Source organism: Rousettus aegyptiacus, unplaced genomic scaffold (assembly GCF_014176215.1).
Source record: "Rousettus aegyptiacus isolate mRouAeg1 unplaced genomic scaffold, mRouAeg1.p scaffold_m13_p_10, whole genome shotgun sequence".
NCBI classification, from domain to species: Eukaryota; Metazoa; Chordata; class Mammalia; order Chiroptera; family Pteropodidae; genus Rousettus; species Rousettus aegyptiacus.
The window spans coordinates 27,998,775-28,023,396 of NW_023416285.1; the positions used below are offsets into that span (position 1 = coordinate 27,998,775).

A 24,622-nucleotide genomic window follows, 5' to 3' on the forward strand; every position below is an offset into this window, starting at 1 on the left:
ATGTTCCATACAGTACTGTCAGAATTATATTTGAAAAATACAAATGCGATTGTCATTTTTATGTTTGATAACTTCATGTGGTTCTCTTCAATTATAGGATATAACCCAGCTCTTCTACATATTAAACAGTGTGTCCCAACCTCCTGTTCCAGCCTCATGTTCTGTCCCCTTATCTCCTTGTCTCTCCTCTGTGAATGCCCGCTCATTGTTCAGGAAGCGGTTTAGGTGTCACCTCTGCAAGGAATTACCATTTATTTCCTCAACAAAATTCACCGTATTCTCCGACGGGGCTTTTATATAACATCTGTACGCACCTCTGTGGAGAACTTGGAGCAGTTTGTTATTTTATGCTCTAATTTGAGTTTGTACTTTAGCACTTAGTGACAGGACTTGACACATAGTAGGTAGTTTAAAAACACTTAATGAATGGAAAAATATATATATTCAGGTTATTTAAGTCTTGAAATTATTTTTTTTTCACCTTTCCAGAGGACGATGTATGCGATCTATATGTAAATAGCTCCAGTTCTTTTAACTGTGTGGATTTACTTCAGTGTCACTTTTCTTCTGCAAACTCTTATCTCCTTAAATTTTCTCTCTCCTTTTTTCTTGACTACTGCTTTTCTGGAATGAAAAGCCTTGGCAAATCTATATCCTGGACACTGTCTTTGAGGATTCTGTCTTTGTCTGACTTGAGATTTTTTTGAAAAAAAAAAATAATAATTTCTCTTTACTAAAGTTCCATATTGCTGGCCGTAAATTTCATCATTTATATTTGTTTATTATTTGCAGGTAATTTTCTATTTCTATTTTGTTTATTTAACCAGTTATTTTACACTTAGGTGTCTACTAATATGCCTTTTTATTTTTAAATGCAATTCAGGTTTGTTGTACACAGCATTTTTGGAATTGCTTATCTTTTGCTCTTATGTCATGTTTGCTTATTTAGGTCAGCAAGATTGTATGTGGGCTATATAACGTTTAATCTCATTTGTAGTAGACACGATCAGCTTAGTCATCTTTCCTTTGATTTTTCTGCTTCTCCTCTTGGAGGTCATGGTCAAGTTTACAGTTAAAATGAACCATAAATATTATAAGCTCCATGGGGACTCTGTGGTTTAATATTGCATCCCAGCATCTAGAAATGTCCCTAACAAATATTTTTTTAATCAATAAATACATATGAATCAGTATTAACTATTTTTACATAAAGGCTGATTCAGAGAAATTTAAAATGTTTCCTGATAACATGCCTTTATTATACCTTCAAACATTCAGAGTAAAAATTACTCCATTAACCTTAAGGAAGGTGCCTTGCGACCCAGATTACATACTTTTTAACTAAAAGGATACCAGTGAGGAAGTTGGCACTATTTTTAGCTAATGAAAATATAAGAGCCTATTAGAGAAATAGTAACAAGGGGCTTTGTACTCTCTCATCTTTATATTGGTATATCATGGAAGAATTTCTTAAGTCCACTTGTATATACTTTTCATTTTATTCTTAAAATAGCCATAGTAATAATTTGTCCATGGCTAGAAATGCCAGGGCCTGTTGACTTTCCTAGGTTCTGGTGGTTACTTGTCAAGATGTTTTATTAGGGATATTTAAAAAGTCATTCAGAGTTCTAAAATTTTCAATGCTGGCTTTAATATTGTCTTTTTTCTATTATTTCTAGTGATGGTTTTGCTTTGTTGTGGGAGTAGAGGATTACTTTAGAAATAGGTTATCAGATTTAACAGATAAAAATTATAGAACACTCAGTTAAATCTTAATTCAGAGCAGTACATCTTTTTAGTATAAATGTCTCATGCAATATTTGGGATATACATATACTAAAAAAATAATTTGATGTTTATCATGGGTACCACATTTAATTGAGTATTCTGTATTTTATCTGGCAATATATTTAGGGAAGACTCTCTATTCTCTCACCATTATTTTCCCAGAATTTCCAAGGAATGTTTTACTTTGGTTTAGTTACAATGTTGAAAACATTTTATGTAGCATATTTACTATACATCATGCTTTTTTCAGAGGACTAGCTCTTAAGTCTTTGCAGTGTCTAATTTTTTTGCCTTATTCTTTTTATATTTAGTTTTGACTTTCTTTAGGGAAATGTCTGACCTATAAGGCCTTACCTTTTTCAGTTGTTAGTTTATTTAAATATGGAATGTAGAGAAGATAATACAAAATAGTTTAGTCTTATAGGTGATAATGCTACCTTTCATCAATTTTATTCATGTCAGGAATGAAAATATATCTCACATTTTGAGTCTGGATAGAAAGCAAAATGACCGGTTACTATAACTGCTGTATATCCAATATCTGATTATAGACAGATGTAGTTGAAAAGATAGATGATTGATAGGTAGGTAGGTGGATGGATGGATGGATAGATAGATAGATAGATAGATAGATAGATAGATAGATAGATAGATAATAGATATATAGATCTTATCATATATATCCCAACATTTCAAAAAGCCACTGTGAAAATAAATTTGATGGTTTGTATTCCGTAGATCCACTTGAGGGCGAGGGAGGGTGGGTAGGTGGAGGTGCAATGGAGAGAGAAAAAGAGAAGAGTTTCATCTACTACTTACCTCCTTTAGGAATCTGCTAATTACTTTTCCTTTCTATTTTAAAAAGTTAATTGGGTTTTAACTCTCTTCTTACCACCTCTTATAGTATCTATTTTAATCTGATTTTTTAATGAAATTTTTAAAAATCAGACTTAACGTGTTAGAGAGGAATGATGTCTTTGCTTTCATCTATGAACAAGGAAATGTATAATGGGTGGCATGCTTATGGAGATAGCATGGTATTATTGGAGAGGCTTTTGATTTATAGAACCTTTATGATCATGGAAGGAGCTGCTGTCTTATGCCTTATTGAACTTCCTGAGTTTTCATAATCATATGTTTTTCTCTAACCACTCTTAGCTTAATTTTCCATACCTGTCTGAGAAATAGATTCCACAGCATCTTTCAGAAGCCAATTGCAATATTTATCAGCTCACTTAGAGGAAAATTCTTCCTTATCGTCATCATCCTATGGGTCAAATTTGTTTTTTTCTTTTCTTCACTAAAGATGAAGTATAATTTTGTTATAGCCTTTTATATGTACCAGGAGATTATTTAGATTTATATTCTGTCGTTTAAATTTTTTTTTTTTTAATTTTGGAGAGTGCACGCTGTGAAGCACTTTATAACCTTGCTTGAAAGAATGTATAAGAATCTCAGTTGTCCTGCTTTATAATTCATTCAGGTTCTTTTCATTGGCTAAAATCATACAGTCATTGTGAAGTATTTGGAGTTGGTTTTCTTGTTGGTAATTGCTCCTTTTTTATCCTGTGTTATAATACATTCTCTTTTTATTTGCAGCACAAATGTGCAGGTACGCAATAGTCCTTTCCATTGCACTCAGGAGGAAGCAAGATCATTAGTTGAATCGGTAAGAGGAAAATGTCCAGCGCATCTTTTAATCTTGTAAATGTCATGAGGAAACGTAGCAGAAATTCTGAAAAATCTAGCAATGACATGTAACGAGTCTTTTGGGAAGCATAAAGTTTTAAAATAACATTACAATCTATTTTTTTTTTAACCCAGGGGATTTAAATCAAAAACCTTAAAACCTGTTAGTTGAGCTTTTAAATTCTATTTTCTAAAGTACATTAACCACTTAATTTCCTTCGATGCTATTTTTTTCTTGGCATCACCAATTTATTGTTGTTTATATGCATTTCCTCTCCTCTGCACTCTTCTGTTTTTATGATTTATCCACCATTCAGTGGCTGTGTTGTACCTGGTTGCTGGTGTAGGTGCATTTGCCTCAAAAAAAAAAAATAAAATAAAATAAAATAAAGACTCCTCTTTTTCTCCGTCTCCAAAAGCTTTCCTTTTCCACGCTTAGAAGATATCCTTGGGTTTTTATCTGTCCTAATCATATTGCTGCCTAGAAACAACTGAATTTATTAGTAAATTAGTGCTCGATTTGGAGATCACTAGATAAGAAAATTTATATTGAGATAATCAAGTAATATTGCTGTATAAAGTGTGTTCAGGAGTGATTTTAGGCTAGAAATCCCATTTATAAATTGTGTTTAAACTAATTATGAGGTAGGAAACTAGTGAATTTAGATCTTCAGGGACAACAAAACTGTTTGCTCACTATGACTGCTTTGAATTTTTTTCCCGCTGATTCATCAATTATTTAATTAGTGCCTGCTCTGCATGGTGGGATTATAGGTGCTGGGAATGCAGTATTACAGAAAAGATAGAAAAGCTCTACCCTCATGTAGCTAACATTCTAGTGGGGGAGATGGATAATATTTAAATACACAGTGTTGCAGAGGTGATAAGTGCTATGACGAAAAATGAGCAGAGAAGAGGGGATAAAGCGCCATGAGTGGGATGGGTATTGTAGTTATGTAAAAAAAGGTCGTCAGGGACAGCTTCACTGAGGATAGCAGCGCCATGAGTCAAGATTCTTAGAAGGTAAGAGAGCGAGCCAAGGAACTGTCTGAAGGAAGAGCATTCCAGGCCACGGTCCCAACGGCCATGAGGCCAGAGGATTCCTGACGTGTTCTAGAAATATCCACAGAACCACAGTGACTAGCGGGGTAGAAACGCTCTAGGGGAGAAAGGAGGACACGATATCAGAAATGTGTAGAACTGGGGGGCGGAAACAGAGGCAGAGTATTATGAAAGACCGTGTAATATAGTCGGCAAAGACTGTTTTAAGAATTTTGTTTCTCATTTTGGATAAATAGGGAATCACTGTAGGGTTTTGAGCAAAAGAATGGTTTGATCTGACTTAGATTTTAACAAGGCGCTCTGGCTGCATTGCTGAGAAGGGACTGCAGAGAGGTAAGGGAAGACACAGAGCAGCCATTAGGAATGCAGGCCACAATATCTGTTTATTTTCGTCAAGTTTTCAATTTCCTATCTACGTAGATTCCATTGTCAACTTAGTTTTCATCAAAGTTTATTATTTTTTAGGGAAAAAAATAAAGGAGAACTAAAGTTTTTTTATCTTTGTCCAAGTAGTCTTTCTCTTACTAATCTCAAGACTATTCCATTTATTTTATTTTTAGATTTATAAATAATATAATAGATATTTGTCTTAAAATTAGCTTTAAGGTAAAAGTTTCTATCTTACGTCCTATTTTTTCATTGTTACCTATCATATTAGTAGGAAAACAGTTCTCTTGGGGGAAAAAAACAATTAGAGGACATGGATATAATCTAAATAGTTAGATTTGGGAAGTAAAATTAGAATTCAGAAATATTAACATCTAGCTTTAATTACATGGTTTGGTAACTTTGTTGTGCTTCATAATGACGAAAGTGCTATATGATTTTTCCCTGAGAATACTGCAGTAGAAAATCAAAATGCAGAGAAAGCAGTCCTTCTTAACCGGCCCTGATGGAACTTACTGTGAATGGGATTTCACCATTATAAGTTTGTTAAAGAATTGCCCTATTAGCAGCCTCCTGATTCAGGAGGCCGGTTTATTTAACACTTTCTCCTGAAGATTTTGCGCCTATCGTAATTTGAAATTTTTTGTAATCCAAAGTTTTTGACTTGGCATTCTATCTCTTCAGAACCACACTGAGATTTTTGAATCAGAATAATTTAGGTATATATTCCCAGATCTCCCTATTTTGCTGTATACCGAACATTGCACTGACATCAAGGTACTGTCAGTTTGCTTGTACTTTGTTTGCTCAGCATAGTTTAAGATGTTGATGTCATTCCTCAGACTTGATCGTATTCAGACCATATCTGTTCTGGGCTTGTATGGAAACAAATCATAACCCCAGCGTTTATTGGTGGGCTCAGATTGAGTGAGCTCACTCTAACACGTTAATCAACAAGTATAATATATACCCAAGTAATATTATCTTGAGACTGATATATAGATGTTAAATGAATGAATTATGGGTGAAACAAGGCCAGATGGTCATAGTTTTCACTTTCTAAATCTGTATTGACAGAATACTCACAAAGTGAGATTTCAGGTTAAAGTAACTGCTTTGGTGAACAGATACTTTAAAAATATGTAAAGAAAAGAAACGGACGGTTTTTGAGTAATTAATTGAACCATTGCAGGAAGCATATACTGGCAAGCATATATTGATCAAAACACAATTAAGTGTAGCATCAAGAGCCAAAAAAGAATCATTATGTATTCACCCAGCAATATATACAGATCAGTGAGGAAAAATATTGTACTATAACCAAGAAAAAGAGAACGAAAGCCAACAACCTGATTAGTATTATTCAGAAGCATTTTAGAGACAAAATGGAAAATATATACAGAAGTAATTTGTCATACTTAGGTTAGAGATCTTAAGAAAGAGAGTAGATCTGAGGAAGATAAGGATAATTGAAATGATCAAAAGGGTTATTGGGTTTGTTCATAAATATAGATGTTTGAATTATATGCAATCATTGAAAGACATAGCTTGTCAAAAACAGTTTGTTACTTGGATCTCAACACGCGAGGTATCCATAGGTGGTAGAGTCCTATGCTGCCCTGTTACTCTGGGTGGTGGGGCTGTAGCCTGTGGCCACCGGGAGCTGGAATAACACTTTGTAATGGTTCGGCCACAGGACCACACACCTACTTTTTTGGGGGTTGGCGGTGGTGGTGGATATTGTATCAAGTTTTCTTAACCTTCACCTAAGTTTATAGCCAAAAAATAAGGGACTCTTTCTCAATTCTTGAAGACTATGTGACTGGTAATTGGAGCTTTATTTAGGAAGCAAGGCTCAGAACATTTATAGGGAACATAATGTGTGTTTGTATGTGTGTGCATGTGTGAATGTGCTTATATACATACACATGTGATTTGCCTTTCAGATCTAATAATGATATTTAAATGACAATTGATTTGACTACTAGGGTTTAAGATGCTACTTTTAGGATTCTATACTGTCCATAAATGTTATTTGGAAATACGTTGATTAGATTTAAACAAAATTTACAAGCTTAATCTAGTAAACATATATAATGAGAGAATAGTTTTTTTCTAAATGTGAACACATCTAAAAATTGAGTATGTTAGACCACAAAGAGAGTTGCAAAAAAAACACCAGTTGATATCATGCAGACCACATTATCTATCTGCAGTGTAATACAGTTACTAATCATTTACGAAAATATTAAAAGAAAAAACAAATCCCTGTGTTTGGAAACTAAAGGCACTTCTAAATAAGTCATGCCTCAAATAAATTATAGAGTATTTTAAATTGAACTAAATCACTATATGTCAGAAATTATGCAATACAACAAAATAGTTTTTGAGAGAAATTAAATATATACAGCAGAAATAAAGAAAATTGAGATACTAAACATTCAACTCAATAGTTACTCTGTTCCTTATCTTTTTTACATTGTAGGAAAGAAAATTATAAAGAGCAAAACAAATATTTGATGGAATTGAAAAATAATGGCAAGGATCAATTAAAACGAAAACTCAATTTTTTAAAGATAATATAGACAAGCCTATTGAAGGATGATGAAATAGAGAAGGCACAAATAAAATTATCAGGAATTAAAATGAAAACATAATTACAGATATAGATATTTAAATAATCAGAAGGAAATACTATGAGATGTTTTTGGCAATACCTTTCTAAACACAGATGAATTAACAATTTTGTTTAAAATACAAATTACCAATATTAAGAATAAATAGAAAACCTAAATATATTTATAATAGTTTTAAAAGGCATTTAATCATGAAGATGGCAATTTCTCCCATATTAATTAATGAAGTCAATTGTTTTTAATCTGAATCCCAGTAGGATTTTCACTGAGCATGACAAGATTAATACTAAAATGTACGTTAAAAAGTAAAGGGCCAGGAATAACCTTGAAAAGATTGATAATTTAAAGTTTTTTTTAAAAAGCTGGAAACAACTAAAGATACCATAAAATAAGTTAAAAGATAAGCCATTAATTGGGAGAAAATGTTTACATATAAATGACAAAGGAATTAACTACTTTTTCAAATCTGTAAGAAAAAGATACCCCAATAGGGAAAAAAAAGGACAAATAATATGGACAACTGACCAGAGAGGATGCTTAAATGGTCTGTAAGCTCTATCTCACCAGTAATCAGTGAGATCAACCTAAAACACAATACAATTTCATAGTTATTAGTTGGCACACATTTAGAAGGGGGAGAGGAGACCTGTCATACTTATTGATATGCTTGAAGAGCAATTAAGTAATTTCTAGTTAAGTTGAAGATCCTTATAAACCCACTACTCAGAAATTACCCTTATATAGAGGTTCTAATAAATGCATTTATAGAAATGGACTTGGGGAAATTGGAAACCAGATAAATGTCTGTCGATTAAAAACTTGGATAAGTAAACTATAATGTATTTGTAGAGTGGAATACTATGCCACAGGCAAATTAGAACTGCATGATTCTACATGGATAAAACCTGAAAGGGTGATTTTGGGTGAAAAAAATGTTTGTAGTCGAACATAATATGCTATGTTTTTGTAAATTTTAAAATACCCAAGCAGTAATACTATATTTTTTGATGAACACAAAGAGATATAGTGTTCACATTTCAGAAACAAATGAGAACAATAAACACCAACCAGTGTCAGCGTAGTGATTAAGAGAAGTTACTTCTAAGAAGGAAGGGAAATAAGATAAGTTTGATAAGTACATAGAAAGACTTCAGTTTTAAAGTTTCTGAAATAACAGTGTTAACACTTAAAAATCTAGAGTAGGTATGTGTTATATTAGTCTCTGTATTTTCTGGATGTTTGGAGATTTTATAATATAAAAAATTCATATGCCCAGAAAAATCAATAGTGAAAATTAATGAAACCAAAAGCTAGTTCTTAGAGAAGACCAATAGAATTGATAAATCTTTAGCCAGAATTATCAGGAAATAAGAGAGAAAACAAATGTTCAATGTCAGGAGTGAGGTAAGTTACATTATTGCCGATTCTACAGATACTAGGAGAACAATAGAGAGATATTGTGAAAAACTTCCTACCAATAAATATGGCACCTTGGATGAAATGAACAGATTCCTTGAATGAAATGCGTAAACTACCAAAGCTCACTGAAGAAGAAATAGGCATAAACAAATTAAACTTGTACTTCAAAACCTTTTCATAAACACAACACTGGACCTAGTTGGTTCCCACTTCATTTATTTAGCATTTTATTGAAGGTTCTAGCCAGCGCAATAGGCATTACAAAGAAGGAAAAGACATACAGATTGTAAAAGAAGATGGCATGAATGCCTATATATGAAATACCCAATAAAATCTACCTAAATGCTACCATAATAATTAATTTTTGCAAGGTCGTAGTATATAATATCAGTATACAACAAACGTATTTTTATATACTAATAGCAAACAATTGGAAACTAAAAATAAATACATTATTTATAATGGCATCAAAAATATGAAACAGGGATAAATCCAGAAAAAAGTATGAAGAGCTTGTAACCTGAAAATGATAAAACATTGCCAAGAGAAATCAGAACTAAATAAATGGGAAGATAGATCATGTTCATAGGTTGGAGGACTCAGTATTCCTATGTTAGTTCTTCTCAAGTTGATCTATAGGTTCAGTGCAATGTCAATTAAATGTTAATGCACTATTTTTGTAGATAGAAATTTACAATAGTAGACTAAACAACTTCGTAAGGAACAAAGTTGGAATAGTAACTATTACTAATTTCAACACATTTATAAAACTATAGTAATCAAGAAATACAAAGAGATCAGTGAAACGAAATCTAGATATAGATGTAAATATATATGGACAACTGATTTTTGAAATGATAATCTTTTCAACAAATAGTACTTGAACAATTGTTTTTTTCATATAAGGAGAAAGCACTTCTGTCCACACCTTACACTATATATGATAATATATCCTAGACCAAACTTAAAAACATAAAACTAGAAGCCTATTTTGACCTTGGGTTAGTTAGACAGGATTTCTTAGATATACCACTAAAAGCACAATCTGTTTTTAAAAATGATAGAGTTCATCAAAATTGAAAATTTCTGTTATGTAAAGGACATTCTTAAGAGAACACAAAGAAGCCACATAGTACAAGAAAATATTTTAAACTCATATACCTGATAAAGTGAGTTGTATCCAGAACATATAAAGAACTCCCACAATTGAATAATAAGAAAACATTCCCTCTCCAAAACAGTGTGCAAAATATTTGAATAGTACTGTGCCAGAGAAGATGTACTGAAAACACATGAAATGATGCTCAACTTTACTAGTCATTAGGAAAATGCAGATTGAAAACCACTATGACATGCCTATACACACTTTTTAGAATAGCTAAAAATTTAAAAGATTGGCCATACCAGTTGTTGGCAAGAATGTAGAGGAACTGATTCTTCCATACCCTACTAATTGGAGTGCAAAATGGTACAACCATTTTGGAAAACAATTTGACATTTTCTTGAAAAGCTAAACGTATACCCGTCATAAGATCTAGCCATTCTACGCTTAGATACTAACCCAAGAGAAATGGAAATATATGTTCATACAAAGATTTGTTTACAGCAGCTTTATTTATAATAGACAAAAACTAGGAACAACCCAAATGTCCATCAACCGATGAATGGTTAAACAAATAGTGGTTATTCATATGAGGGAGTTTCATTAATAGCAATAAAAATAAGATAATTATTAGTATGTGCTACAACATGGCTGAATTTTTTTAAATTGCATTGAGAAAAGGCAGATATACATATTACATACCATGTGCTATGGAAAATTTTAGGAAATATAAACAGTAAAGCTTGCTGACACAAGGCAGATCATTGGTTGGAAGGCTTGGGCTCTCCCCGGACTACTCGCTTTTACAGGAATTCAGGAAACTTGGGAATGATGGTGAATATGTGTATTATCTTGATCATGGTAATGGTTTCACAAATGTAAATGTATCAAAATTCATATGCAGTTTAATTCATGTCAGTGGGAGTCTAGTAAAGGTTTTTGTTTGTTTGTTTGTTTGTTTTTAAGAAAAAGGCTCTGGAGTCAGACTGTGTATATCTAAATCTCAACTCTTTTATTCATAACTTGAGACAAATTATTTAACTTATTTATGCTTTGGTTTCCTTCTGTATAAAATAAGGAGCTAATAGTATCTTCCTTATAGAGCTGTTGTGGTGAATTGAATGAAATAGTCCGGGTAGAATGTGGAGCAGCTAGAAAGTATTCAGTAAATGTTGAGTTTTATTGTCGCTGTCGTTTTTAGTGTTCGTGGGCTAAATTGCCCACAGAGAGAAATCCCTTTTGTTCCAGTCTCTTCTCGAACACTCCAGTGTTGAGGGTTCAATTCTTCATGAGGTGGCCCATTCCATTGCTGGATAGTGGAAAAGTCAACCTGGCTAATTTAAATTCTGTGAGAATTAGCCCTATTTTCAGAAACTTAAAACAGGAAGAAGGGGAGGGAGAAAGAGAATAACTTAGTTTCCATAACTTATTCTAATGCTTAACCATTTTTCTCATCTGGGAATTTTTTCCTCAAAATTCTTCCACATGCTTCTGTTTAAACACTTTCTTTGTATTCTGCCCTCTGAGAAGTTGGAAAACCTCTAAGCATCATGTGAAGTGAGGAAAGTTTGAATTAAGTAATTTGTAAAGTTTTCTAATATTTGGTGACTGTAATCATTTTACTTAAAAAAAAAAAAAAGAAGAAGAAGAAAAGATCGAACTATATGAGGTTCCACACACAAACTCACTGCATGTAGGACTAAGGGAGAAAACTACACACATTGCTAAAGGAATTCCCAGACCTTCCCCAGACCCTACACAGCCGGTGGCCTCAGGGGTTTAAAAATCTTAGACTCTGGGATCAGGCCAAGGAGCACAAGGTACCACACTCCTCAGTAGCGGGGACCTAGTCCCATGATTACAGGAACCTGTAGCTCACAGTAATGATAGAAAATTTTCTAAAAGTTTAAAGACGTCTAAAACAGAAGATTGAGTGCCTCCCAGGGCAGTCTCAGCAGCCTCGGTCTGACTGTTTTTGCCTTTGCATGGCCAGACTTCCACTTAAAGCAGTCTCATGCAAACCTGGATCACGCAAAGCCCAGAGATGACAGTGCAGTGAACGTTAATACACAATGAGCACTGCTTTGAAGGAAAAGAGTAAGGGGGAAATTTCAACTTTAGAATGTATTATTCTGATTGCATTTGGTAGATCTTATTTCTTCAGTAATAAGATCTGTAATGTAGTCAGAATTTTGGATGGTCATTTTATATTTGATGTCAGGACTTCTTAGCTAAATCGTAAAGAGCAGTGCGTTGAGGAGGCCAGGGCCCTGGAGTGAACCTTAGTGGCAGTTAACATTAGTATATAGTATGGCTATCTATTTCATCCCTGAACTTGACCAGCAATCTCATAAATACATGTTGGTGTTTACATGGAAACTCAAAGATGAATCCATGTGAAGGACTTTAGATGAATCCATCAACATTAGGCCTGTTATGTGAGTCTGAGAGGCATTGTTACCGTTTAAGAACAGTAACGCTTAAAAAAAATTCACACCAAAGCCATATTTCATTTTTTCCGAGGTCCATAACAAAGACGAATCAATAAAGCAGCTAGCTAAGAAATGCACACTCAGGAGTTCTGTGCTGTAGTAGGAAAATACCGACTAATGAATGTTAAAAAATAATTTCAAATACAAACAGTGGTGACCAGAAGAACAATGCTGCAGTTCCTTGCAGTTGTTGGACAGGACTTCACAGTGTGCTCCTCAGATGGTTTCCTGTGGGCGCATGCTTTCTGTCTCCTTAGAGCTGTTGGTGACATGACAATAAACAGATTCCTTGCACATCCAGCTATATACATTCTTGAAGAAGTGGATTAAACTTATATAAACTTAAAATACTTTTTGTTTATGGATAACTGAGAAAACGTTTGTAGGAAGCTGGAGGGCTTATTTGAAGGAGAGTCACCAAGTCCAGAGCAGTCATATTAATAGTTCATATTAATTTAAAATACAGTTTATGCATGGATAGGAACAGAGGCCAGATTAAGCTTTCTTTGGTTGGTAAAAGAAAGAGGAACACTTTGGTAATGAGAGCGCTATATTTGTTTGAAAGAAATTAAAGGTAAGAATATTCATGAGAAGTGTTTGGGGAATGGGAAAAGGGGAGGAGATGGCATTTTTAGAATGAGGGTATAAAATAATTTCTACTGTTAAATGGAGAATTTATCTTAGGTGAGGAGAGGGTATCTACATATCCCCCCTCCTGAGAAATAAGAAGTAACTAACATGTTTTTCTAGTTTCTTAAAAGGAAAATGTAACAGGGGTGACTCCTGAGAGTGAGAGTTAGCATTGGGACACTTTTAGATGCTGCTCAGTGCATTTCTTTCTTCCCGTTTCTATAAGCAAGTGTTACATTTGTTATTATGTTTAAAGGTGTGGAAGTCATTGACAGTAAGTGAAGAGTTAAATGCTGATATGTATTATGAACCCTTGTTATTTTCAGATTCAGATGCTGGTCTCTCTTTTGACATATGTTAATATGGAGAAAAATGTGAAAAATAAATGAAATACCTCCAAGCTGTAATAGCTTATAATCCCCGAGTTTTAGACTTACTCATGATGTTTGTTTCCTTTTATAGAAGGCTCTGTACATTCTGCATATATTCTACCAGCCAAGAAATACATTTAAGAATGAAAGAAAAAAGTAACATCCTGGAAATTATTTTTTAAATAAAGTAAAATGATAAATGTTTTAGCTAAAATGGTTTGTTCTATTCTTTTCAGAAGTACTTTTTAAGCTAATGAGAAGCTGCTCAGTTATTCTGTTTTATATGCCATACATTTTCTTCTTCTGAGATGTTTGGCAGCTCCAGCCAGAAGCAGCTGCTGATTTTAAACAGGAAATCTAAACATCTAAGTTTCCAAGAAATCTTGTAATATGTGTCCTGCACAATTAAACAGCATAACAATTTCAAAGAATAAGCAAGTTACTCTCTCATAGTCTCTTTAGAAAACCAGTCATCAAATCCCGAAGGCCTACTCTCAATGAGTATAATTTTTATGTTGTAGTGTTGCTTTCACACCTAGTTTTAAAGTTCTACCTTCCTCAGAACCAGCCATGGTTAAGCACTTTCTCTGTGCTAGGAAGCTGAATAGAATTTTTCTTGTTTTTTGAAGTACTTGAAAAATCTCAAGGATGTGTTACATAAAATTTGTACAGACATCTCTGTTTACATTATTACATCATCCTTTTCTATGACAGAAAAGAAGACAAAGCATAGTTGATTAGTCTTTTTTTTTTTTTAAGAGTAGGAGGAAAAATAACTTTAAACTATTTATAATTTGGGGAAACATTTTAATCAGGGTTCCCCAGAGAAAGAGAGAGAGAGAAACAGAGGGAGACGGGTGTGTGTGTGTGTGTGTGTGTGTATCTGTCTGTCTGTCTGTCTTAAGAGACAGACAAATGGTGGAAGTTTGGCAAGTCCAAAATCTGCAGAGTGGACTGGCAGTCTAGAGACCCAGGAGAACCGATGGGAAATGAAGTCCAAAGGCATTTTGCTATAGAATTCCCTCTTGCTTGGGATTTCTCTTTGTTTTATGTAGGCCTGATTGGGTGGGGCCCACCTACGTTATATTGAGCCATTGGTTTTACCCAGAATTCACCATTTTAAATATTAATTTCAGCCCAAAACATTGTTCAGAGTGACACATTAACTTACAGGGAATATTTTAATATTGATGAAATTTAATTTTATTTCCAAATTGTTCTTATTCACTACTTCCCTTAGACCTAAGCAAAGAGGACCATGTATTGAGTCCTGCTTTTTAGAGGGTCTTGCTTTAGCCCTCATCCAGTCATGTCCCTCCCTATAGAGCAAGACTCAGGGACCAAAGTCGTGCCCTCACTGGGAGCCCAAGCTTCCGATTCTAGAACACTTTTTGGCTACTCACGACCCTGGAATCTTTGCCCAGACAGCTGCAGGCCTGTTTGCAGGGCCTGCATGGGCATCTCCCCAAGTTTGCGCTCATCACTATGGAGACTATGCTCACTATTACTTCTGCAGGGGCCTTGGGACGATGCGCGTAGGTGTGTGGGCTGGACTTTCTACCTTTGTGCAGATGAGACTTCTCCATGCAGACTGGAGCTTGGGGTCGAAGGAGATGTGGGGCAGGATGAGGGCTATGTGCCTCTTCTCTGCACTCTGCCGTCTTCAGGCAGTCTCTGAGGTGTCCAGACTGCTAAATGAGAGCTTCCACGTCATCACAGTGGTGCATTTAGAGGATCGTAGGATGAAACATACTTTATATTCTAGTCATCACTTTGTTGGTTTGATTTATAACTTTTAAATATTCAGATGTATAGTATATGGTGTAACATTTCTACCTTTGCCCCAGACCATAAATATTAGAGGCAGATCTTCCCTGTTGAGGGTGAGCAAATTCAGAGAATTAGACATTGATTATTAAATGTGAAGTCTGAAAAGTGTTATAAAATCAGGGTGTGGTTATCTCTTGGGGAGATGAGGTTATAACTGTGGAAGAACCTGTCATGTTCCATTTCTCATTTTGAGCTGTGGTTACTTAGATGTTTATTCTAAGTATTCTTTGGCTTTGTGCATTCCTGTGCATGGAAAATGGATCTTCCAATAAAATATTTTTTAAAAAAACTTTTAAAAATGTATTCCTATTTAGAAAAAATTTTATATCATAAGAAAACCTTTCAGACTCATTCATCACAAATTTTATTACATCTGCTCTAAGAATCTTGGCCTAGTCATCAAAATAAAAAGGTAATTTAAAATTCTAGAAGATGACTAAATAAATTCTTTATTTATGTGTGTGTCTCTATATGTGCGCGCACACACACACGCACGTAGTCATGTATGTGTGTGTTTGATTTTTGTTCTCAAGACCTCAGCCAAGGAAACAGCTGAAAGCAAACCTCTCCTCATTTTCAGTGGTTCCCATGGGTTAATGAGAGAAGATAGTTTTAAGAATGCTTTTTTTATTTGACTCTAAGTCTGTGGTTCTTAATTTATCTGGAAGAATGAGTGATGATAATAAAGGCAAAAAGGAATATTTTTTTCAGTTTAAAGAACCATTGTGTGTAAACCTTGTTCTATAATTTCATGGGGGAAAAAAACTTTTGGATACAGTTTCTACATCTAAATATTTATCATAACAGAGACTATCTGTTCTTATTTTTCAGGTATCATTTTCAGTGAATAAAGAATGTAATAAAGAAGGTATGGCATAGTTTGGTTCTTGAGCTCAATGTGTAAATTTATTCATTTACAGTTCATTAAAACCAAAAAAAAAGTACAGAAGACTAAAAGTTGTATAAACTAAGTAAAATATTTTGTTAAATAGTCATTCAAATTTTCACATGAAATAACTTTATTTCACAATTTCAGAAAATGAGAAAGAGCACATTTATTACTATTAGGCCAGAAAATAGTTTGATTATGTAGTGTCTTGTGTGTGTGCGTGTGCGTGTGCATGTGCGTGTGTGTGTGTGTGTGTGAAGTAAAGAGATCCCAGCTAGTTTTAATAAATTTAAAAAAGATTCAAAATATTTGATTTTGGAGATTTTTAGTATCTCTCATCATTTTAATGAATCACTCATTTTAACTGAAGAGCTTAAAAATCAAAATTTGTAATAGGATTAAAAACACTATTTTTTATTACCATTATTTGAAGGTGTTTTCAAAAACAAGTAAAAATGTTCTATGGTAAATTTTTCTAAACAAAAGCATATTCACATATCATTTGTCTTTGAATATATTGAGAGACTGGCCTTTTACTTAGATATAAAACATTAGAAGTATATTGAACTTGGAAATTTGAAGGAAAAACAAGAACTATTTCCTGTGCATCCAGTTCTAAGATGTTTAGAAAGGAGCAAATCCAGACATGAATTCGTGGGAAAGCAAACTCTATTCCTTATATGGAAAACTAACTGGTTGTTTCTTTGTAATACTATCCCATTTTGGATGTTTGACAGGCAGTCAGATTTTACAGTACAGGATTTTTCTAGACTTCCCATGCTGTAGCTAGGGTACTAACTTCTGTACTATTTAGTAGAGACTAAACTGACCTAGAAAGAACAGGAAATAAAATGAGAAGGCTCTAGAATTTTTTCATTTTTTTACAGCTTTATTGAAATTTACTAGACAATTGCTCATATTTACAGTGTACAATTCATTGAGTTTTTTTTTCAATTATAGTTGGCATACAATAATATATTAGTTTCAGGCATAGGGATTAGAGATCTAACTCACAGAGTGATCACCCCACTAAATCTAGTACCCCTCTTCCCCCTTATATATTTATTACAATATTATTGACTATTATTACTATATTATTGGCAACACTTTACATCCCCATGACTATTTTGTCACTATCTATTTGTACTTGTAATATTTTTGCCCTTTTTCATGTAGTTTTATATAAGGCTCTATACAAATGAGAACTTCAGAGTTAAAATGGAAGTAGCTTTAAATAGATAAATGTGTCATCCTAAGCTGCTTGATTGTTTTTTACTCCTAAATAATTCTTAAAGGTCTAAATTAAATTTGTCTTATTTTTTCTCCTCCCTCTCTCTTTACCCGTTCCCCGACACCCTTCTTCCCCTGTTTTAAACACAGAGCAAGTGTGGTACTTCCTTGGCAAGTGATGGGAACATTTGAAGTTCTGCTGTCAAGATTCCAAGCTCTAAGGAATTCCAGACTCCCATCTCCCCCTACATGCTAGAGACAGGAAGATCTATTAGAATTTGCCAGCTTTCTTTTGAAACTTTTTCCCCAAAACCTTTTTGAGATATGTACTATGTAAATAAACACTGGAATATTTGAATTAGTCTCCTCCAGATATTTATTGATATGAAAAGAATATTTCATTTAATTTTATAGCAGAAATTTAGAAGCAGTGAGTTTTGACCAGTTCAAATTTCTATGCCTGAAGAAGCCCAATGCTTTTATTAGCGTTTATTTTTATAGGTTAATGTAAAAATTACAAATTTAGTACATTAGTAAGATTTTTGTAGATGTTATGGTTTTCATGTTTATAACTTATTTTCTCTCTTCAAGTCCATTGGTGGTAGAGGTTTCATTTAGCCAACCTCTGTTCTCTTATAAGTCCTGTGTAAATGTGATTATGTTTATTAAGGCTCTTTCCTATAATTTACTGCCTTAGAGGTCCTAAACTCTTTGATTCTTTTCTAGTCCCCTTAGTTTCCATCTTTATCTCTATGGCGATAACTCCCCAAAACTATGTAAGATGCCCAGGTCTCTCTCCTGAAGTCTGCCCATTGGACATCTCTTTAGACACCTTTGACTCTTCTGGTCCAAAACTGACCTCGTTATCTTCCTTTGTTCTTGAACAATGAAATTAACATTCTCCTAGTCCCCCACCTAAACCCTTGAGATCATATTGAGCCTCTCTTTTTCCATCTTTAGTCGTGAAAGTCATCTTCATGTTTCTTTGTCATCTCCATTCCTTTGCAGCCACCCTATGCCGATTTTCCCTTTTATTTCATTGAGACTCTGTAACAGCCTCTTCTCTGTACCTCCCCGATCCAGACCCGCTGCCTCATCCCCACTGCTCTAGCACAGTTGCATACCCTCCTGCCTCCTAACCAAGTGGTTGCCCTGCCTCTGGCTCTTCTCCCTCCGTACCACCGTCCACATTTCTAAACAGTTATTTTCCTAAAGCACAGGTCTTGCCCTGTTATATTTTTCTCAAAGTGTCCTCAGTGGCACCTGAGAATAAAAATCAGACTCTGTGATTTCCTCCGGAGTCTCATTCTCCAGCCATACCATACGGCTTGCTCCTCTGCATGCACATCTTGTACTTTCAGCCTCCCAGTTCTATGCTTGTCTTCTCTTGCCAATTCTATTTATATCTTTTTCTCTCCTTTCTATTACCATCATCAACACATTACATTTACATAATGTTTTGTGGTTTACAAAGCACCATTATAATAGTTACCATTCCTTGAGCATCTATTCTATATCGGGCACAATTTTAGATGTCCTATGTAAATGTTTGAGATACCCTATGTATATATATCCTATAAGGTAGATAATGCCTGCTTATACTGAAGTTCTGGGAAGTTATGTAACTTGCTCAAGATCACATAATAAGTTTCAGAGCTAGAGTTAGAACTCATAACTATATGGCTGTAAATCCTTTGGCCTTTCCATTTCCTTATGCATGTTCCTGCTTATAGTCCCTTTTGATGTAGGCAAAGCTTAGAGCGTACCTGTTTTATAGAAACAGGAACAGAGAGTAATCAGCCCAAGTCAAACAGCATTGGCCACTTGACATGCCTTTGGGAATGTGTGAACCTCTTTCAGGGACATCAAAGAATGTAAAGGGACAATTTGCTGGTTTTAATTTTATTGATATATTGATTTCTTTTAATTGTGAAAATAATTTATAAAATAAGAAACACCTATTATTGCAATAGTTGTAAACAACAAGAAGAATTACCGAAGGATGGATAAGTGGGTTTGTGTAATGTGGCATATTTCCTGAGTTGGAAGAGGAAAGCCAAGTCTGATGAGCTTCTTCATGTCAGATCCAGCGGCACATCTGTCAGTCATATTCTCAATATCAAGACCCTAAAGGTATCCTGGTACACCCTGAAAGCTATCAATGCTTTCTCTTCTCTATTCAGAATATGCAATACATAGGGCTCATCCCCTCATTTTAAGTACCTGGTTGCAAAAGGTTGAATTATACAGAAAGTTTAGGGAGATCTGATTATATCAGTCCAGAATACATTCCCTTCTAATGGTTTTAATTAGCCAACTCTTTTTTGACGTGCCTTTGTATTAATGCTATTTTAAGATGCATTCATTCAATAATTATTGACTATATATACACTAAGCTCTCACTTATCAATAGGTTCTATAACTTTAAGTGAAATGATGCATAACAAAACCAATGTTGCCATATCAACTCTTGTTGATAGAAACAAGAGTTTCTGTGATATCAATGTTATAACAAAACAATATTAAGCAAAACATTATTCAAGGGCTTGCTATATGTGATAGGTACCATTCCAAGCCAGCTGTATGACAAGTACCATTCCAAGTACCATACATCACTGCATAACAAAAATCCCTTCCATTTTGTGTGGAGAAGATACATCATGAACATGATAGATAATTTATAGGGGATTTAGAAGAGAACAGGTTAAGGGGAATCAGCAATCCAGCTTGTGTTTAGGGGCAGACGTATGAATTGAAATTTTAAATTGAGTAGGTTAGGACAGGCCTCACTGGGAAAGTGACAGCCAAGCAAAGCATTTAGGAGAAGGAGTGGGCCCACTTGGGTCTAGGGAAGAGCACGAGGCAGAAGAAACTCTAAGAACAAAGGCCGAAAGGCAGGAGTGGCCCACTTATTAAGCAGAACAATAAAGAGGCCCCCTGGCTGGAGAGGAAGGAGGGAGGGAAGAGAAACGATTGAGATCCCCAGAGCTATAAAGCAGGGAGGTCATATAGGGCCTCATAGACCAGTGTAAAAACTTAACAGGACTTTTACCCTGATAAAATGAACCATTGGAATGTCCTGAGCAGAAGCATAGCATGGCATAATATTACTATTGTTATTATTAATTGGCTTAAGTTTTCTTACATATTTACTGTTATATTGTCCTTTATGAATGTTCTGTATTTTGCCTGTTTTTCTACTGAATCTTAATATTTTATTAATGTACGCGATGTTCTTAGTTTTAGGTGCAAAAGTTGGATCCTGAATCCTGGAGTCAAGTTTAAAGACATTAGCACACATTCAAAAAAAAATTTAGACATAGGCCATGAAAATATTTATGTTTAGTTAACTGAGGGTATCGGGGGGTGATATATACTAATTTTCCTTGTTTCAGGCAGGACTGGCTATAAGACAATCTTCACGTTACTACTTCCTGTTCTCTATTAAAAGTTAAAAATTAAAAGAAAGATAATTTTTTAAAGCTAATACTCTAAAACAGTCAAAATAGTAAAACCAGTACAGTTTTAACGGAAATCATGAGAGTGCCAAACAGTGGGTCTGATCCAATTAAAGCAGCCAAAACTGGATGGCTGATATGCTTCTGTGGTCCTTGACTACAACTTGGCAGTTGGCGAGATCAGGGATTACCACCCTGAAGCAAGGTGTCTCCACATTTGGTGAATAGAACAGGAATACTAGGATTCAGACCAGAACCTCATGCTTCAGGAGTATTTTTATGCACAGGTAGACAAAAGCAGGTGAGCCCACAGTGTAATCAGCAAGTAGCCTTCCCTATTCCTGTCTAAACCAACAGCAATGTGGGCAAGGACACAACCTGGGACCCAATGTGTGCAGGAGATGCCTGCAAGCTTCTAGTGAGTGGTCCAGACAGAAATGGAACAGAACTTGGACTGTTGACTTCAAGATTACCTATTGTCCTTTCCACTGTATTATCTTGCTTATTAAACTCATTCTTACCCTAAATGCCCATCTCAAATGCAGCCTTTTCTGTGAAACCTTATCCAATCCTTCACATTGAAATCAACCATTCCCTCCTATGAGAAAGGACAATAGCAACTATTGGTTTTTAGTACTGTTACAGTGTTTAGGTCATTCTGGCTTATATCAGAATTGTTCATTGCATCTCTACTACTGGATTATAAGCAGTGGTGGTGTGGTTACAGTCTTGGTATTACCGTTTTACCCATTAACAATCCATGTTTGTTGTATTAAATTGATACAGCATCCTATGAGGAAGGTAGATATTCTTTTGATTTCACTTATTAAGTAAAATGTAGAGGTCGAGCGGATTTCTGGAAACCACAGGCCTCCTGCACCTGAAGTTGAGAGCATTTTGAGGGATATTGCTCTACTCTGTTCCAAAAGCCATATAAGACCTTTGAAATATAAGAATCTATTCCTTTTAGGGATGTCAAAAGAGATTTAACATCTGTCTTAAATACTAGTGCTTTTAATTTATCTTATTTTATTTTGAATGTGTATAGGCCTGATCCCTGTACTCAGAGAACTCCTCATAAATATCAAGGTAAAATAAGAATTAACCTTTTTTTTTTTCCAAGTCACATAATTCTTGCCTCCTAAAATTTTATACATTATTGAGATTTTTCTTGAAATCCTTTTTAAAATATTATCTTTTTTGCTATGAGCCCCTAAATGAATACAGTAGACATCTACCTAATGTAAAAAAAAAAAAAAAAAAGTTTATTTTTATATATTTTATGTACCTAGAATATTTAATAATTTCTGAAACAATGATTGCTGTTACCCATCCCACCCTCAAGTGAATAAATGATATCCAGATAGTAAGATTCTCTGGAATGGATCTTATCTATTATTAGCATTTAAAACATTTTGAGAGTACTTATACGTTATAGTTCTAATGCTACAGGAAATAAGTTTAACTTACATAAAAACAATACCTAATTGTGAAAACACTAAGTCTGATCATCACATGTTTGCTGCTGCTTTTTTGTGGAATATGAGGCAAAAATAAATATGAATTACTTAAAAATAGAAATTGGCTCAGGACTCAAAAGCCAAAATTTTTTGAAAAATTTATGTTGGTCTCATTTTCCTTTTTCATATGTTTGTGCAGTATGAGCACCCATCATGTGATTAATAATTCTCCTATATTTAGGAAACATATTCCATGAAAGCAGCGACAGCTGTGGTATTTAGATAATGCTTCAGGGATTTTTGTCTGGAATAATGCATGTCACATAGAGCTGTTTTTGTAGTTTTAAAACAGATTTTGCATTGCAATAAATCTCATTCATATTTAAGAATTTTTAAAATATAAAAAATATAGAAACTGAAGAAGATGAAATGAAACTCCATTGTTGAGCTCTAAAGGAATTAGTAGTTTCAGAGTACAAAGCTTCTTATGTGACATTTTATCAATACTATATAATGCTCACTCCCTATTGATTTTTTTAACTTTTTAAAATTATTTTTTATTTTTAGTCTCATTCTCCTACCCCCTCCCCTTTGGCAACCATCGACTCATTCTCTGTATCTGTGGGTCTGTTTCTGTTTCATTTCATTTATTCATTTGTTTTTTTCATATTCCACACATAAGTGAAATATACAGTATTTCTCTTTGTCTATCTGACTTATTTCAGTTAGTATAATACCCTCTAGGTCCAGCTATACTGTCACAAATGGCGAGATTTCATCTTTTGTTGCTGAATAATATTCCATTGTACATATATATCACATCCTTTTTATCCATTTCTCTATTGATGGAAATCTATCTTGCTTTCATATCTTGGCTATTACTAGTAATGCTGTAGTGAACATAAGGGTTCATATATCTTTTCATAGTAGTGTTTTAGGTATTCAGATAAATACCCAAAAGCAAAGTTGCTGAACCAAATAGCATCCCTGTTTTTAATTTTTTGAAGAATCTCTATATTGTTTTTCAGAGTGGCTGTGCTAATTTACAATCCCACCAACAGTGGATGAGGGTTTTCTTTTCTCATCCTCACTAGCACTTGTTGAAATTTATTGATGAAGTCATTCTGACAGTTGTGAGGTGACACTGTGGTTTTAATTTGTTTTTCCCTGATGTTTAGTGATGTCGAGCACTTTTTCATATGTCTTTTGGCCATCTGTATGTCCTTGTTGGAGAAATGTCTATTCAGGTCCTCTGCTCATTTTTTAATTTAAAAAATAAACATAAAATGCTCTAAAAATAAAAATCAGTTCAGAGTTCAAAGGCCAAAATTCTTGTTTTAGAGTAGCTTTTTACATGAGCTTTGGTATAATTATTGATCATAACTTCCATGTTTGAACTTGACCTCCCAAATATGAAAGTAGAAGTAACATATTTTGATTTTCAGGTTAGAAATATCACGAGAAGCACTGTGATAGAAGACCTGAATAATCTTAAGAGAGTGGTAGAACGAATTAGAATATGTAGTGAGAAATGAGAAAAATATAACCCATGTAGATCTAATATAAATAGTTCAGTTAATAAACTCTCATGAAAAGTAGTTTAAAAGGTCATCTGTTGTACTTAAAAGTCCACTACTAAATCTATAGCCATGCCACCCTGAACAAGCCTGATCCCACCTGATCTTGGAAGCTAAGTAGGGTCAGGCCTGGTTAATACTTGGATGGGAGACCACCTAAGAAGCCCAGGTGCTGTTGGTGTAGAAAATAAAGGATTGTAAGTTGACAAGGTCCTTGCAATCTGTGAGGTCAACCAAAAGTTGCCTCAAATAAAAATAAATAAAAATAAAAAGTCCACTACTGTATTTCAGAGATTATTTTTCTTGAAAAAAGTTAGTTTTTCCTTTTCTTCCCACAATATCAAATGTTCCTCTGGTTTCTCTTTTTTTTTGAATTTAAGGTGGTTTTTTTTTTAAATTAATTTTACATTTAAAAATTTGTTTAGTTTGACTATATTAAATTTAATTTTAAGATAATAACTAGGACACGTAAAAACTAAAAAAATAAATGTAATCTAGGAAAATAAGAATCAAATTCTCATTAAAATTTTAATTTAAAGTACCTGTAATAGAAGGGAGAACTGATCAAATGTTGTGGGAAACCAGGGAAGAAATGCTATTCT

General features: G+C 34.1%; 1 protein-coding gene and 1 pseudogene across 2 annotated transcripts in view; both read left to right on the forward strand.

Moving 5' to 3' along the window:
• Nucleotides 1-17,883, forward strand: part of PPA2 (inorganic pyrophosphatase 2) — a 75,369-nt gene extending 57,486 nt beyond the window's left edge. For both annotated transcript variants that reach the window (XM_016147973.2, XM_016147993.2), the window contains 3 exons: nt 3,388-3,457; nt 16,238-16,274; nt 17,676-17,883. In XM_016147973.2, coding sequence (XP_016003459.1) covers nt 3,388-3,457; nt 16,238-16,274; nt 17,676-17,704 — 136 coding nt within the window. In that variant the 3' untranslated portion in view covers nt 17,705-17,883. The remainder of the gene's footprint in view (nt 1-3,387; nt 3,458-16,237; nt 16,275-17,675) is intronic.
• A 6,199-nt stretch (nt 17,884-24,082) lies between these two features.
• LOC118609104 lies at nt 24,083-24,201 on the forward strand (annotated as a pseudogene).
• The last annotated feature ends 421 nt before the right edge of the window (nt 24,202-24,622 follow it).